General features: G+C 39.2%; 1 protein-coding gene across 2 annotated transcripts; it reads right to left on the bottom strand.

The window, feature by feature from the left end:
- Positions 1 to 2,930: 2,930 nt before the first annotated feature.
- On the bottom strand, positions 2,931 to 16,536 carry LOC117289944 (RILP-like protein 1). Of its 2 annotated transcripts, XM_033771151.1 has the most exons (8): positions 15,757 to 16,536; positions 12,877 to 13,012; positions 11,710 to 11,828; positions 10,016 to 10,261; positions 8,870 to 9,024; positions 7,344 to 7,445; positions 5,498 to 5,528; positions 4,061 to 4,189 (listed from the first exon to the last, which is right to left on the bottom strand). In XM_033771151.1, exons 1-8 carry the CDS (start codon positions 16,015 to 16,017, stop codon positions 4,148 to 4,150), a joined length of 1,092 nt encoding a protein of 363 aa, XP_033627042.1. In that variant the 5' UTR covers positions 16,018 to 16,536; the 3' UTR covers positions 4,061 to 4,147. The 2 variants fall into 2 exon arrangements, with proteins under 2 accessions (XP_033627041.1, XP_033627042.1); XM_033771150.1 differs by lacking the exon at positions 5,498 to 5,528 and having other exon boundaries at positions 2,931 to 4,189.
- Positions 16,537 to 16,634: the final 98 nt, after the last annotated feature.

The raw sequence follows: 16,634 nt of genomic DNA, 5'->3' as shown, positions 1-16,634 counted from the left end.
GTGAAAATTTGAGTCCAATCGGTCATCGAACTTGCGAGACAATAATGAAAGAAAAAATACCCTTGTCATGTCACACGAAGTTGTGTGCGTTTAGATTCTTGATTTCGAGACCTCAAGTTCTAAACTTGAGGTCTCGAAATCAAATTCGTGGAAAATTACTTCTTTCTCCTAAACTAGGTCACTTCAAAGGGAGCTGTTTCTCACAATGTTTTATACCATCAACCTCTCCCCATTACTCATTACCAAGTAAGGTTTTATGCTAATAATTATTTTGAGTAAATACCAATAGTGTCCACTGCCATCTTAAAGATTGGTAATTAAGAACAAAACAAAGTAATATTCCAATTGCAATTGTCTGAGGCCAGTAGGCCTAGGCCTTAACAACCTTCCAAAAACAATATTTCTTTCTAACAAAATGCCATGCAAGTTAGAAAAAGGTTGTAAATATTTAGACCCATTTGTTTACGTAGCACACCATGTAACCGATTATAATAAGGTTCTGTGGAGAAACATGAAATATTTCTGTCTAATAGCGCACGTGTCCGAAAGTAAATTATTTTAAAAGTGGATGGTTGTTATTTTTATTGACCAACACTGTTGGCCTGTTTATTATGGCCCTCCTAGCATGGCTTTTCCACAATATCCTGCATTCCCCTGTTGTTTCCAAGGGTACAATTTTAGGGGGGGGGGGGGGGGGGTGATATGACCTCGCTTAGCATCCCTGACACTATACGAGAGTATTTTTCGAACCTCCTTTCACTGAAGTGTGTATCCACCTCACGGTGTGATTGTCAGAACCTGCAAATACAACTAAATATACTCAAAATAGAAGGGAGAAAAGAAAAAAAAAATGATGAAAACATCTCTTGAAACTGTTTTTTTTTCCCTCTCCAATTTCAATATGTACAATAAGATAATTTATGAAAAGCTTTGCTTTGAAATTTTTTTTTGATAAAAGGAATTAAAAATTTGACTTTGCTTGGCATTGACAAGGTTTCATTGAACAATTTCAAAATTAAAGTATTTCCTCTTAGTAAACATGTCATATAAAATACAAAGCGATAAAAACCAAAGTTTGTGTAACAAGATCATGAGTTCTAAGCCACAAGGGCAACGGACACGGTAAAATAGAATTACATTTTGATTTAAAGGCACTGGACACTATTGGTAATCACTCAAAATAATTATTGGCACACAAACCTAACTTGGCAACTAGTAATGGGGAGAGAGGATAGTATAAATAAAACGGTGTGTGCGAATTGGCTCTCTCTTAAATGACATAGTTTTTGAGAAAACAGTAATTGCCCACAAATTTGATATCAAGACATCAAAATTAGATGTTAAGGTACCGAAATCAAGTATCTGAAAGCACACAACTTGTGGGACAAGGGCGTTTTTTATTCCATTATTCTCTTGCCACTTCGACGACCAGTTTAGCTCAGTTTTTCACAGGTTGGTTATTTTATATGTAATGTTGAGATACACCAAGAGAGGAGACTGGTCTTTGACAATTACCAAGGTGTACATGTCTTTAACCAAAGATTTGATTACATCTGGACTTGAACCCGGCCCTCCGGTATAGGTTGCAGGTTCAAACCAAACCCAAGTAAATTAATTTTGTCTTTGTTCAACCCCGGAATGAAAACCTCAAAGTGTTACACTACTGAAACTCTTGTCTCAGATGAAAATATTTGGCACCAAAATCAACTCAATCAGGATTTGAACCTTGATAGTATAAAACATTGTGAGAATTAGCTCTCTCTGAAGAAACCGAGTGGTTGAGGAGAGGTAATTTCTCACTCAAATATTTAAAGACATCAGGCCTGAAGCCTTTTATTCATGCGTCACAAACTTGTGCAACAACTACATCAAGTGAGAACAATGGTCTTTGAAAATTACCAAACGTGTCCAGTGCCTTTAACAAAATTAATTGATGTTAATGAAATTAAATGCATGAAGAAAACAAACTTAGAAAGTCTAAACTGTCACAGTTGAGTGTGAAGTTAGTTGACCAAACTGTAAAGTTCATAAAGTTGAAAATAAACAATATTTTCCCCCAAAACTTCCCAGACCAGCATTTAAACTCCTTAACTTCAATATGCAATATAATTTCAGAATTTTGAATAAATTATTTGGATAAAATAAAATGCTGGAAGAAAACACATGGCAAAAAAACATTCACAAAATGCAGATAAATCATGCAATATAAATCAACACACCTGGGAAGGGGGATGTTAGCACAAGAGTACGGGTATATCCTAAACTTTAGTACTGTTAGTAAACAATCAAAAAGGCACTTTTTCGGTATAAATTCTTTCAAAGAATTTATCTGGAAGGGTGTTATATATGTAAATTTTATATAATTATGTTTAAACTCTTAAAGAGCACAAGTGTAATAAAAATGTATACGTGTAAAGTATCTACGTTTATAATATGAAAGCTATTCTAACTACTAGATGAATAAATATGCCCATGGCTGGATTTCATGTAGACCTTAGATTAATTTTCAGACAGGTTGGCCGCCATCTTTGATGAAACCTGAATGTGTGAAAGGCTACCAGTGACTGAGAGTCGTGCACAACACAAAAATGCAGGCGCTTTTCCATTGTTTTTTAACGGAGATGGTGGTCAATGACGTCATGTGCAGTCCGTATACTGCTAAGCAAAGTTTGGAGTCACAATGCAAATCACAATGGCAATATTCTCAACTCTTGGTAAAATCAAAATGAACCATAAAAATCTGTAAAATCGAGCCCAGCCTCTTCAAAAGGCGGGAGGGAATATAATAGGAACAAGGTGCTTTTGAAACAAAAATGAATTGGATTAAAAATTTCTATAGGTAATATATTTTCTGCCTTTAAAATATGATATAATTTTATTAAGAGATGTATTATATAATATATATTATATTATAAGTAGGGTAGATGGCCTTAGCTTTTGATCCAAACCAGACCTTCTTCAGAGGCATGTGGTATTATATTATAGAAGTACATGTACAGGTAACAGCCCCAATCAGACGTCCATCGTATGTGTCGAGTTTCTTGTGTATAATAACAATACCGAATACTTATTCTTATAATATGAAAGGGGCCAGACTATTCTGATTCCCCGGCTCCAGCCTCAGTTGGGAAACAGTGTTTTGTATGAGAGAAAAAAACACCATGGCCACATAATGAAGGTCCATTAATTCTCTTCTTTGACGCAAGAGTACTGTATTTATCAATAAGGATTCAAATACGAGTGAGGAGACTAGGTAAGTAGCTTCAGAACGGAAGGCGGGAACATCATGAGAATTCCAAAAACTTTTTACTCTTGAAAAAAGACACGTATGTCGAGGCAAGGCTCTAGTTCATTTCTGTTCATTTGGTTTTGAATCCCACATCAGAACGGAGCCTCGGGCAAGTGAGTTTGTGGTTATATTCCTTATGTATTATGGTTTTCCTCAATTTGTGGTTTTCATACATCATTTAAAACTCAAAATTTCTTTAAATAATAAAACTGTTAATAGAATATTTCAAAAACATCACATGAATTTTAAAATTTAAGTACTTTGTTCTTAAAAAAAAACTTAAGTATATATTGCGGCATTTTTTGATTAGTACATTTGTTTAAAACAATTTAAACTTCAAATTCTGTATTCTCATTTTCGTTGTTATCAACTAGAACCTTTATATTTGACCCTTGACCTGTAGCCGCCCCAGTCGCCGTTGGGTAGGCTACCTCTTCACAACTGACATCTGAGTTGCTGTTATTACAATTATTGCGACTGGCGGGTTGGGAATTGCGACTTCCTAAAACCGTTGGGACAGGGGTTATATCTACCAAAACAGTTGTGCGGACAGCGTCCTGGCGCTTTTGATTGAACATCGACGTCATGTCTTGGCCGAGCTCCACTAAATTATCGCTGTCCGTCCTTACAACCATTGTCATCTCTTGCTGCCTAGAGGTATTCTTCTCTAGAAGCTTGATAGGGGGTCCATGGTAGCTGCGAGATCGTTGTTCCCTGGATAGGGATTCCTCCTGGACTTCGATGGATGCAGGTGCCGGACCCGAGAGAGCTCGTGACCTCTGATCAATATCGGCGGGAAGTGTCAGATGTGATCCTTTGGCCGGCTTTTCCAAAAAGGTATTTTCCTCCAGGCTGGTGCTAGTTGACTTCGAGGGATTTTTGCGGAAGAGAAAGGAAAACCTGGAACAAATAAAACCGGAGAGTGAAAGTGGATTTCTCGAAATTTAAGGCAAACCTGGTAAATATTTTAACATTAATTTGCTTAAAAATAATGCAATAAAAAAGAACACCTGATTTTAAGCTCCAGTCACAGGTTCACCTTTTGCTAATGAAAGTAAACCACAAAATGTATCAGCAATTTGAAAATATATGCTTAGTCTTTCTTGCTGAATTTTAAAACAAAATGAGCTGTGCATATATGAAATAATTAACTAGTGCATAATTTCTTTTCAAACTGTGGTTTATAATAAGACAGCAACACTCTACCAAGGATCAGAGCTTTACAAAAGCGTATAACGTGATAGAATTTCAAAAAGAAACGGCTGCAAGAACAAGAAAGATAGCCCAAAAGAAGAGGAAGATGTATTAAACATGCTGTAGATTAATATCTCTTAACTAAACGATCAAAATTATGAAGACAATACAATATATAAACATTTCAAATACATTTGTGCATTGTCATAAGAGGGGGTTAACAATTAACTTGGGTTCCTTGACCACCAAGCTCAGGAGACATGCTTGTCAAAAAGTGTGCTCAACATTGGTACGAGCAAAATTAAAAAAATGTTCACAGATTTGCACATAAATGGAACAAAGACAGTCATCGCGGACTCAACTTCCTTTGGACATGCTATAGTTTTGATAACTGACAGTTACTTTTGATCTTGAGAGTGCCAAAAAATGATATGCCACTTCGCCAATCAAATGACAAGAATAAACACTTGGTATTTTTTGCATACAGTTTACTATCCAAGCAGTTCGGATTTGAAGGATTGCACAAAGGTGGATGTTAGATGCATGCAGAACACTCTGTCATGTGCCCTTGAGGCTCTATGCCAACATACCAGCTGTCGATTTCACCAAACTCTTCCTAACTTAGGAATCATCTTAGGACTTAGGACGGGTTCAGTTCCGTATTCAAGTACGTAGGACGAATTGAACCCATCCTACGTAAGAACGGGTTGCTCGTCCTAAATCAAGTTGGGATTAATCCTAGCGTTTTGTGAAATCGGCGGCAGGCACACAAAGTACTTTTTTGTGCATCAAGTGCCAACACATACAAAATGGAAGATTAAGTTGTGACAAGCTTTTTCCATTGCAGTTTATCTGCAGTACTTATGAGAATACTGACACTTACTGCTTTGCAAGACAAACCGAATTAAAAGAGTAACAATTGCGAAATGCCAGCTTTTCTAGTTATACGTAAAAAGAGAAATAAGTACAAGTGAAGAAAATTAAAGTTACATGATCCTTGTATTTCGACCTCACCTCCCTTATGGTGACAGAACACTCTTCATTCCTTTAAAGGTTGGCATGAAAACAAGCTAACGTGTTATTATAAGTAATGATTGGCTTGGATAAAGACTACAGTCAGTTGGACGGACTCTATACTCCCTTAGGCTGGAATTCTTTAAAGTCAGGCCAAATTCTACCAGCATCTTTGAAACTCAAAAGAGTAAAGCCTGGTTCATACTTGCTGGGAATGCGCATGAGAAACAAGTTTTGACGGCACAGGACTGTTTCCCCAGCGAATGTTTTCCAGGAGTTCAGCACAAGTCGACTGAAAGCACACAACTTCAGGTGACAAGGGTGTTTTTTCTTTCATTATTATCTTGGAACTTCGACGACAGATTGAGCTAAAAGTTTCACAGGTTTATTATTTTATGCATATATGTTGAGATACACCAAGAGAGAAGACTTTAAGTAGTGTCCTATCTATGCAGCCTGTCGATAATTATATTTTAAAAGTTTGTGTGCTTTTGTCGCTCATTTTTTTCTCTTCAAGATATGCTTGGTCTTCTGCAGTAATTGACTTTAACTGCCTGCTACATACTACGTTAAAGTTTTGGTAGAAGTTAATCGAATACCAAGCTAAATGGTCCATTGTAAAATTTAACCTGGCCCTATAACTGTGTGGTTAGTTTGGTCACACAATGAATCCATCAAACTCAGGCATTTGGGGTTGGGGTTGCAGTTACAGAGTGTATCCAATGATACTGGCTAGTAAATACCAAAATCATTCAAACAGTTAAGTAAAATAATGGCACATCACTGTTGAGTAATTTTGTTTGTTTCATATTTTCAATTTGGCATTTGGTAATGATTCATGTCCAAGCGCTTAACTTTTTCATCACAATCAATTGTTTCAACCTATCTGTCGTGTAGGTTGATCGACTTTCATTAACTCTGGCTAGAAAACATTTGCATGTATGAACGCTGTGTGGGAATGTTGCAAAGTTTGGACTTGATATGATGGGGCAGTACCATTGTCTCATTGGGCAAAAATGCCTTCTTGTCGAGCCGTGTCGCATAGCTTTGAACATCCCCCAGCCAAGACATAAAACTCTAACCAATGGTGTACCATCTCCTTATCTGAATGATCGCACTGCACTTCACTCCATATTCAAACCATACATCTGCATACTCACACTGAGTACTTTGTGTTATCTACTTAGGTGCTAACATATCTGGCACATGTGTATTGAACCGGGGCAGCAAGCAGCTAGCAAACTGGGTGGTCGGAAAGAAAGGTAAGAAAAAACCTTTCAAGTTACCCAATGTGGTCTTTGGAAAAAATAATATGGAGCCAAAAACTCTGTTTTGTTTCAGAAATGTACATAGTATATCAACATCCATGGGTAACACTGAACAAACACAACTCAGGTTATTACTTTTCAGGACTTTTTTTTAGATGAATAGGAGGTCATTTGTTGTGGGCGGTTTGCAGCCCAGCCCTTCAATGACAAAACAGCCCAACTAAAAAAAAATGACATTTTGAAAGCAACAAATTCAGAGATAAGCTGTTTTGCCAAAAAAACGAGATGAAAGTGTAAAAAAAGGGCCGAGATAGGACATGTTATTTTCCCATCCTTACAAAGTATGCCTTTGAAACTTACTTTTAAATAGAAAAAAAAAAACGCTCTCACAATTAACCTGAAAGTGATCTTGCATAAGAAACCAAAATATTTGAGTTAGCCTTGGACGGGCCAAGCCGCTATGGGCATTTGGGCACAAGCATCTCGGCAGCTCCTATGGTCTCTATAGGGTTAAGAGCAATGCAGGTATCATTGACTGTTTCAGTAGAAGAGACAGAGTAATCTTAACTGATACGTACAATTTCTTGATGCCCGACGGCTCCCCTTTGTTCTTGTTTGCATTTGAGCCTCTCCTCTCTTGTCTGTCAGCCTCACTTGAATGTCCATCATCTCGTTTGGGTCTGAAATTACAATTGTTGACAAATATTATGCTTTGTTTTTTCACGGGACTTGGAAAAGCACTGGGGTCGATTTCAAAAAGAGTAAGGCTAGTCCAAAGATATTAAAAACGTATGGCAAGTCCTCAGTTAGGAGTTAACTCGTCCAAACTTGAGATAAGACTAGTCTGAACTCTTCGTGAAATTCGCCCCTGGACACGGTACTGTGGAAAACACTGGATATGGAGTGCTTAACTCACACGATGGTCCAGATATTAAAAACAAAAAAAGAGTTAATTATTATGCTCTTGGAAATCGTTCATCGATCCAGCTGATTTTTCCCGATAGCCAGGGATCACACCCAAATATTATGATACAACCTGAGAATCGACAGCCAGGGGATCACCTTAAAGGAGATGCAACTTTTTTATTTCAAATATCAAGGGAAACTGACTAGGAAATGCTTATATAATTTGGGGCTGAACAAATAAAAATGTATTACAGTGTGATTTAAACTAACAACTTCTGGTTTAACACGGTTACGGTAGAGGTCATTGGTTTAAATCCCACTCTTGTAACTTTGACTTTGTTCAACACAGAATTTACAAAGTAAGTTTCTCTTGTGGTTTAGATAAACAAATACCTGCTGCAAACAAGTTACACAATCAGGTGTGAACTGTGGTATACATGTACAACAGAGGTAAGGACCTCACAAGATCATCAGCAAAGGTGATCATCTTTTTAAGCTTTTGTAACAACCAAGCTCTTAGGCTTTACAATAACCAGCTTAAAGGCAGTGGACACTATTGGTAATTACTCAAAATAATTATCATCATGAAACCTCATTTGGTAACGAGTAATGGGGAGAGGTTGATAGTATAAAACATTGTGAGAAGCGGCTCCCTCTGAAGTGACGCAGTTTTTGAGAAAGAAGTAATTTCCCACGAATTTGATTTCGAGACCTCAAGTTTAGAATTTGAGGCGAAATCAAGCACCTGAAAGCACACAACTTCGTGTAACAGGGGTGTTTTTTTCTTTCATAGTTATCTCGCAACTCCTACAACCAATCAAGCTCAAATTTTTTTTAATTTTTACTAGCGCCCTCTAGCGGCAAAAAAAACTATTCGAATATCCGGTTAATTTCGAATAGTTGGCCAGCCGTAACCGAATACCAAAATTTCACTATTCGCCCAGCACTAGTTTCGAACAGTATACTGTGCTCGTCTTCAGGAGACCAAACCGGCTCTTTTCAGAGCCACCATTCCTTCAAAAGAGATTTTACTCATGGTTGTACCTGCAAGTTTACTATTCATAATTATATTTATAGTTACTCTTATTCTCCACACCATGCAAAGCTTTAAACACCACTGACCCTTCAAAACAAATTCTTTCCATCTTAAGACAACCAAATCAAACCAATACAATGTAATCAGTGAACAGAAGCCAACCTGTACTGCTCTAGTTCATCTTCTAACTCCATGACGTCCAACTTGAGTTCATCTCTCTCTGCTAGGACAGTCTGGAGTTCATGCAATGTGAAGCGAGGTCTATCTGGATCGGACAGGTCGATGATCATCTTGCCTTTCATGTTCATAGGCTCCTCCTATCAAGAGAGAATAATGGGTGTTAATTAAGACTAATCAAAGAGATTGCATCTCAGGTATAGGTCCTCGTCTGTCTCTGCTAGGACGGTCTGGAGTTCATGCAGAGTGAACTGAGGTCTGTCCGGGTTGGACAGGTCAATGATCATCTTGCCTTTCATGTTCATAGGCTCCTCCTATCAAGAGAGAACCAAACGGGTGAATCAAGGCTTATCAAAGAGATTACATCTCAAGTCTAGGGCCTCATCTCTCTGGAGTTCATGCAATGTGAAGCGTGGTCTGTCCGGATCGGACAAGTTGATGATCATCTTGCCTTTTATGTTCATAGGCTCTTCCTATCAACAGAGAATGATATGGGTTAATCCAGGCCAATGCAAAAGATTACATCTTAGGTCTAGGGCCTCGTCTCTCTCTGCTAAGACGCTCTGGGGTTCATGCAATGTGAATTGAGGTCTGTCGGGATCAGATAGATCGATGATCATCTTGCCTTTCATGTTCATAGGCTCCTCCTATCAAGAGAGAACAAATGGGTGTTAATCAAGGCTAATCAAAGAGATTGCATCTCAGGTATAGGTCCTCATCTCTCACTGCTAGGACCGTCTGGAGTTCATGCAATGTGTAGTGAGGTCTGTCGGGATCGGACAGGTCAATGATCATCTTGCCCTTCATGTTCATAGGCTCTTCCTATCAAGAGAGAACCAAATGGATGAATCAAGGTACGTTCATAGGCTCTTCCTATCAAGAGAGAAACAAACGGCTAAATCAAGGTACCTTCAAGGCTCTTCCTATCAAGAGAGAAGCAAACGGATGAATCAAGGTACTGCAAAAGATTACCTCTCAGGTCCTACCAAGGTATCAAAACCCTTAAAAGACAGTGTCACAAAGGGCAATTTTTTAGGCAACTTGGAAAATTATTGTGCCAGACACTACTATAATAATAATACTGGTACTTGGCAAAAGAAATGTGCAAAAAATGTTGACATAATTTCTCACATTAGAAGCAGGTGGGACCATTCCAGTAGCACCATCCTCAGCACTCTTCTGAAGACCCTCTTTGATGACGCCGTCTCTACTGCCAGTCCCTTGATGCTCTGCCGACGTCTCCTTACCGATTGCGCTTAGCTTGGACTGGAGTTCTGACTTCTCTTGGATGAAGTTCTTGGCCATGGCGTTGAGGAGTTCATTTTTACGTCTGAGGTTGGCGGTCACGGTCGCCAATCTATCAACATGTTGCTGCAACTGAAATAGATTTATAGGAACAGGATTTACCGAGAAGTCTCCAGAATTCTGAAATAATCTACTCCGCGAGATAGAGAAGTCTCTCGAATTCAGAAAAATCTATTCCGTGGTAATAATAGAGAACTCTCCCAAATTCCCCAAAATTTACTTTGCAGTTAGTAGTTTAAACAGCAAGACAAGCTCTCAAAAGAACATAATCTCAGCACACATGATGTTACCGGAAACCAAGTATACAGGATGTACATCTATTTTACAGCAGCTACAGTTAACTGACCAGAAATGAATTATGAAAACAATACATGGAGTCACACAGTGAAACAAGAGTTCAATGTCAAATCGAAAATTACATGGGGGTAAAAAAACTGGCACATCGTGGTCGTGAAGTTTAGAACACTTGACCCAAGCACAGTAGCTCAGCACAACAAAATTCTGCTTACCATAATAAGGTTACCGGCCAAACTGCTATGTCACATTTACAATTTGTCACTGGTATCCTGCTCATTTGTGCTAAGCAGAACATTCTTAAGCAATAGGCCTACTGTCCTATAAAATTGGGCCCTGGTGTTGAAGCTCAGCAGAGTGTGGGTTTGTGTCCTGGGCCCAATTTCTTGACTCTGCTTAGGGCAGACTTCTGTGCTTACAATCACCATTCTCTGCTTAGGTGCAAGCACCAAACTTCTGCGCTCGCTGGGGATGTGTAAGCGAAAAATTCCCAATAATGTGGAATACATACCTGCACAAGCAAAAATTCCCCACTAACCTGTGAAAGACGCTTGTCGTAAGCACGCAATACCAGACTCTATGGTCACGGTGAGCAGAACCATGAATATGAGCCCTGACCTTGGTGCTTAATGACCCCTCTCCCTTTAAAAAATGCCTCCATCTACAACTCACGCTTTCTCTCTCTAGTAGACAAAGACATTTACCCCTGGTCTCCTCCTCAAGTTATAAACCGTATTGAACAATCCCTTTTTTGCTATGAAAGTCACAATCTTGTAGGTCAAACTGTATGCGCGTCTACACACGTACATCAAGAAACATGCAGCACGTAGCGTTCCCAGTTTGATTTATACGGCACAAACACGCACACACACATGCACGCACACGCTCGCAGACGCCATCTTGTAGGGCAAATATTTGAACGGTGACGTCATATTCAATACGGTCTATACCCTGCCTGAATCACTGGTATCACTCCCACCACAGCCTGTCCCTCTAGTGCTGCTGCCTTAAATTCGGTGATATCACAACCCAAACCGACTTTACATAATCTACCCAATTTCACGTTTTAAATCCATGGTTTTAAAATGCTGTTCCCTGTGAAGCAAGTCACTTTCCAACCATGAACAAGATGAAATGAGACGTGACTATCCCCTATATAATTTTGTATCTTTTTATTACGAGCAAAAGTTATGAATTTTAAGAAGAGGAATGAAGAAGAGACTTACAGCATCAACCTCCAGTGTTCTTGTCCTAAGCTCATCATCTTTGGTTCTTACAAGATCTCTTTGAGCATCCACAGTCTCCTTGAGCTGGTAAAGAACCTGTAAAGCCTCCTTCTCATGAGCTGTAAAGAGAAATATATCTTTTTTTTTGAGGGGCGAGACTCTGTCAATAATATTTAAAAAGGACAAATGGCATTCAAGAATGGTAAAGTCTGTTTAGCAGCTTTACCCTTCCATGGAAAAAAAGCCCAACTCAGATTTTTTAAAATTTTATATAAGTTCATTTCTTGGTAAATTGAGGGTGCTTTTCACATTTAAAAGTTTCAAAGGCACTATGTATGGCTGTGAATATCATATGTTCTGTCTTCTAATGACCCTAAGCTAAAGTTGTCCCAGCCGATTTTCTACCTTTCGCCCAGGTAGTAGTTAAAAGAAGGACAGTTCTTTCCAGAACTGAGAAGTCTCCCGAAAAATCTGATAAACCTACTCCACGGTAGTAGAATTTATAACAACACAGTTCTCTATAAGAACAAACTCTACTTGGCGAGAAGATACACACATGGTGTTACCACAAACCAAATATATATTGATACTTCACAATGGAATGCCTCAATTCAACTCTGCCTATCTTGGCCTCTCTTTACACTTTCGTCCTGTTTTTATGACTAACATATTTCTATAGGCCTACTTGCTTTTCTCAATGTAATTGTTAAAGTTCTGCAACGTGTGAGCAAGAACACGTGAGCCTCTCCAATGCCTTTCTGCACGCATACGCGCACGCATATGTCAGACTTTATAGTGTTGGACTTTTGGTTGTGCAATGGGTTGTGATTGGTCAATTTGCAATGGGGGGAGCTTAATGGATCGGTCTATTTCATGAATGCCTGATAAACACATGATCACAATGCAGGCTGCATAATGTATCCTCTTGTTCACAACCATACATGAAGTGGATGATATTGAATGTTCAAACAGTTTGGGCTGTTAAAAGTACAGATGGATTGTACATGACGTCATTGACCACCATTTTTGATGAAGAACAATGGAAACATGTACTCATTTAGGCACTGCACACAACACTCAGCCAATGATAGCTTGCATGTTTCATCAACGATGGCAGCCAATGCAAGGTGTCTATTGTAAAAGAGTACCACTCATAAAAATCTGTACCCTTTTCTCTGTCGACGATTCCTTCTTTCTCACTGAGCTGTGATTTCAACCTTTGATTATCGCTCTGCAGTTCAGTAGCCATTGCCATCCAATCTCGGATCTCCTTCTGCCTCTGTGCGTCAAGCTCCTTCACATTCTGAAGGTGGAGGAAGAAGAAAAGAAAAAAAAACACTAAATGATCAGTTTGGATAGGATGTTATACTTTGGGCACAGTGTAATCAGGGCTGGAGTTTGGGAGGAATATTCCAGGCCTGTATGCTTCGTTTTTGAAAAGGCAAGGGCACCAAGGCATTTTCTCTTTGGCAGAGGGCACCCTATGAGGAAATTGTAATTTCTACTGGAGCATTTCAAGGGCACCAAGGCCATTGGCAAGGGGCAACGGAGGCAATCGCCTCCATTGCCTCCGTGAAGTATTAGGCCGGATATTCGCAAGACTGCAGCCGTCGCTTTCACCAAACTCTTCCTAACTTAGGATTAATCTTTGGACTTAGGATGAGTTAATTTCCATATCCATAGACGTTAGGACGCATTGAACCCATCCCGAGTTAGGACGAGTAACTAGGATTAATCCTAGCGAGTAACTAGGATTAATCCTAGCGTTAATCCTAGTGTTTTGTGAAATCGGCTGCAGGGCTTGTAGCTCAAACATTTTACTCCAAAGTCCAAAGTTATTCTACAACACCAGAATCAAAATGAGTTGAACATGCACTAAAAGAAGATCTATCTCATTTGTCTTATTTTATGTATACTCTGTATGCGTACAGAATTGAAAGATATCAGATTCATACTAAAGCCAACATATTTCCACAAAGATATACCCATTGCTTGAGGTATTACTGGTTGATTAACACAGAACCACCGGATTTGTCCGTTCTCAAGTTTACTGGCCTGACTCTAAAGTCACTGGCCTCAAGTCCAGTGTTAATTTTGAGCTCTGGTAATGGGAAATTATAAGTGCGTGTAAAAGAAGCCACCACTTATCATGGAAGAGTAGGGGTTTACCTTGTAGTGTTTCTGTTTCATTGCCAGCGAGAGTTTCCTTGGGCTTCTGAGTTAGTGATTAAGTTTGCTCAGTGAGGCACCCCTGTAGGGCTCGAATTCACAAAGCACCAAGATTCATCTTAAGATGAAGTTGTCAGTATTGCCATAGAGATTTGTATTGTGACATCACACTTTGCTTAGCAATTAAGATTGATACAAAGTTAAAGCCATTGGACACTTTCGTTTAACAGTATTGTCCAAGGCCCACACTTCGTGTATCACAACTTATATATATAAAATAACAAACCTGTGAAAATTTAGGCTCAATCAGTCAACGGAGTCGGGAGAAAATAACGGGAAAACCCACCCTTGTTTCAGCACATTTTGGAGCGTAAAATAAATCAAAAAATCTCGATATCAAGAATTGATATTGTTTTAATGTTTTCTCAAAAAGTAAAGCATCTCATGGAACAATATTTCAAGAGAAGTCTTTCACCATTTCATTCTATAAACGCTGAAAGTTATTTGTAAATCTGGGAACTTTTAATTTTGTTTCTGTTCCGAAAGTGTCCAATGGCTTTAAGATCAATCTTTACTGTGGATCAATCTAGCCTTGGTTTGATAACCAGAATGAATGTTCAGCCCCTAAGCCTTTTAACCAACATACTTCACTAGCCGAATTAAACCCCATTCCCAACTCAACGGCCACAAAAACAGTTTCTTGATTGAAGAATTCAGTTATTATCGTCTCATATCTTTCCTCTCCAATCACTCCCTGATCTCAGTGCTCCCATCAACTTCTTGGCTCATTACACTCATCTCAGTTTCCATCCTTATTACAAGCCAATGTTCATCTTTAATTAATCATCCTCCTCCCCGGGCCAACTCTTCTTCCACAAGTCATCTGCTATTTCCTCTCCTCAAATACTTCTGCCGCAATCCTCTCAACCTGTTCCTTTTTATCTTCCTCTCGCCTCCATCTCATATTAATCATCATCTCTTGATCCTTCTTGAATCACTGCCCCCTCTTTCATCCCATCTTTTCCTTATAAATTACACTTTAAAGAAGCAACTTCACCGACAAATTCTCACCTGTTACTACCAGGGCCCAAATTTAAAGAGCTGCTTTAAAAGCACAAAAAGTAGCTAAGCATAAAAAAATATGCTCAGCAGAATAAGGTAAGCAGCCAAACTACCATGCCACAAGTGCAACTTGTAGCTGGTATCCTGCTCATTTCTGCTAAGCAGAAAATTGTTTATAAAGCAATATTTTCTGCTGACCAAGCAGCTAGAAGAAGTTGGGCCCTGGGCATGCTGGATGCAAACAAATAAGTTAAAACTAAAAGTTTGGTTGATGAAATCAGCTTCCCGACTAGACAAAGAGTGACAAGGGTGGATTTCTCAAAGAGACAAGAATAGTCTTATCTCGAGTTAGGACAATAACTCGTCCTAACTTAGGACCAGCCTTTAAGGCTTTGAGTTTAACTTCTTAGACAAGTCCTAGTTTATAGGACTATCTTTGTGAAATTGACCCCAGGGCCCTATTTCATAGAGCTGTTATTTGAGCAGAAAATACTGCTTGACGAAAAATTGATTGGGGCACCAGTCATGACATTGAAACTTTAAAATGTAATTTTGGCTGGTAATCCGTTTCTGCTAAGCAGTACTTTTCTGTGCTTAGCAAGATTTTGTGCTTAACACTCTTTATGAAATTGGGTTGTTATTTTCAGGCAGGCACATTAGGTATAATTCTTTAATACAGATCTGTGTACACTCTTTGTGCTTGCCAACATCTGACCTATCCTATCAGACCTATTTGACCTTTTGAATATTTGACCATTTGTCTCATTAAAATTCCCACATTAACTTGGATACCCGGCGATAAACAAGAAAACTTGCCACGATCAGTCGCAGGTTATCTTCAGATGCAATAGCACCCTCTTGCTTCACCCGTCTCAACTCTTCCTGCATCTTGTGCAGTTCGCTGTTCTCATTTTCCCGTTGTTTTACGCACGTCTCCAGTTGCTCAAGGACGCTAATAACTTTGGGCATCACCTCCGCCACCAAGTCACTCCCGACCGCATCAATGAGTTTCTCTAAATCTCTGCCGATTGCAGCGGCGGATTCGTAGACTCCGATCACCGTGATTTCGGTACTCATTATTGCGATTTATAATGGTTCTACAACAAAAAAACTACTGGAAATGTCAAAATCTTAATACAGAGTTGCACTTGCATCCAGTCAGCCAATGAAATGCTCAGTTTTTGTACCTCCATGATGATGATGATGATGATGATGAAATATTGCTCTTTTTATGCACTCAGCACACATTGTGACATTTACTGCTTGCTGCACCAACACCCAATTTGGTGACTTGTTGAAGAGAATGCCATTATCAAACTTTTAAAAACCAAAATCTACATGTTCACCATGTTCTTTAAATGTAGCACCTTGAAACTAACTTCAGCATTTTCCGGTCCTTAGGCTTAGCAAAACCGCAGAAGTTCTATCGTTTCCGAGCATGGAGAAGCAATCAAAAAGTGTGACACCGAATTTGACGTGTTGTTGACAAACAAAGCATGCATGCTGCATACCCGCATGATGCGCTTCGCGTGTACGTGCCCAAAATCAGTGACTTTTATTAGTTCCTTTGGAAATTTCCCCAGCAAGCAGCGCGCATTCACGCACACGCAGTAATCTCCGAGTGATGCGCAGTTCGATTGGAGCGTACACAGCGCCTCCGCGCACACACGCACAACAATCCGCCTAAATCATGT

The sequence above is a fragment of the Asterias rubens genome, chromosome 5, assembly GCF_902459465.1.
Source record: "Asterias rubens chromosome 5, eAstRub1.3, whole genome shotgun sequence".
Taxonomy (NCBI): Eukaryota; Metazoa; Echinodermata; class Asteroidea; order Forcipulatida; family Asteriidae; genus Asterias; species Asterias rubens.
Note: the sequence above shows the minus strand (reverse complement) of the source record. Positions and strands in the feature narration are given on the sequence as shown.

Excerpts from the sequence above, each read along its gene's own strand:
- LOC117289944 (XM_033771150.1), bottom strand. The coding sequence starts at position 16,017 with ATGAGTACCGAAATCACGGTGATCGGAGTCTACGAATCCGCCGCTGCA. Across the intron at positions 10,262-11,709 it reads GAACACTGGAGGTTGATGCT|TTGCAGCAACATGTTGATAG; the intron begins GTAAGTCTCTTC and ends AATCTATTTCAG. Across the intron at positions 4,190-7,343 it reads CCGTCGGGCATCAAGAAATT|GTTTTCCTTTCTCTTCCGCA; the intron begins GTACGTATCAGT and ends TATTTGTTCCAG.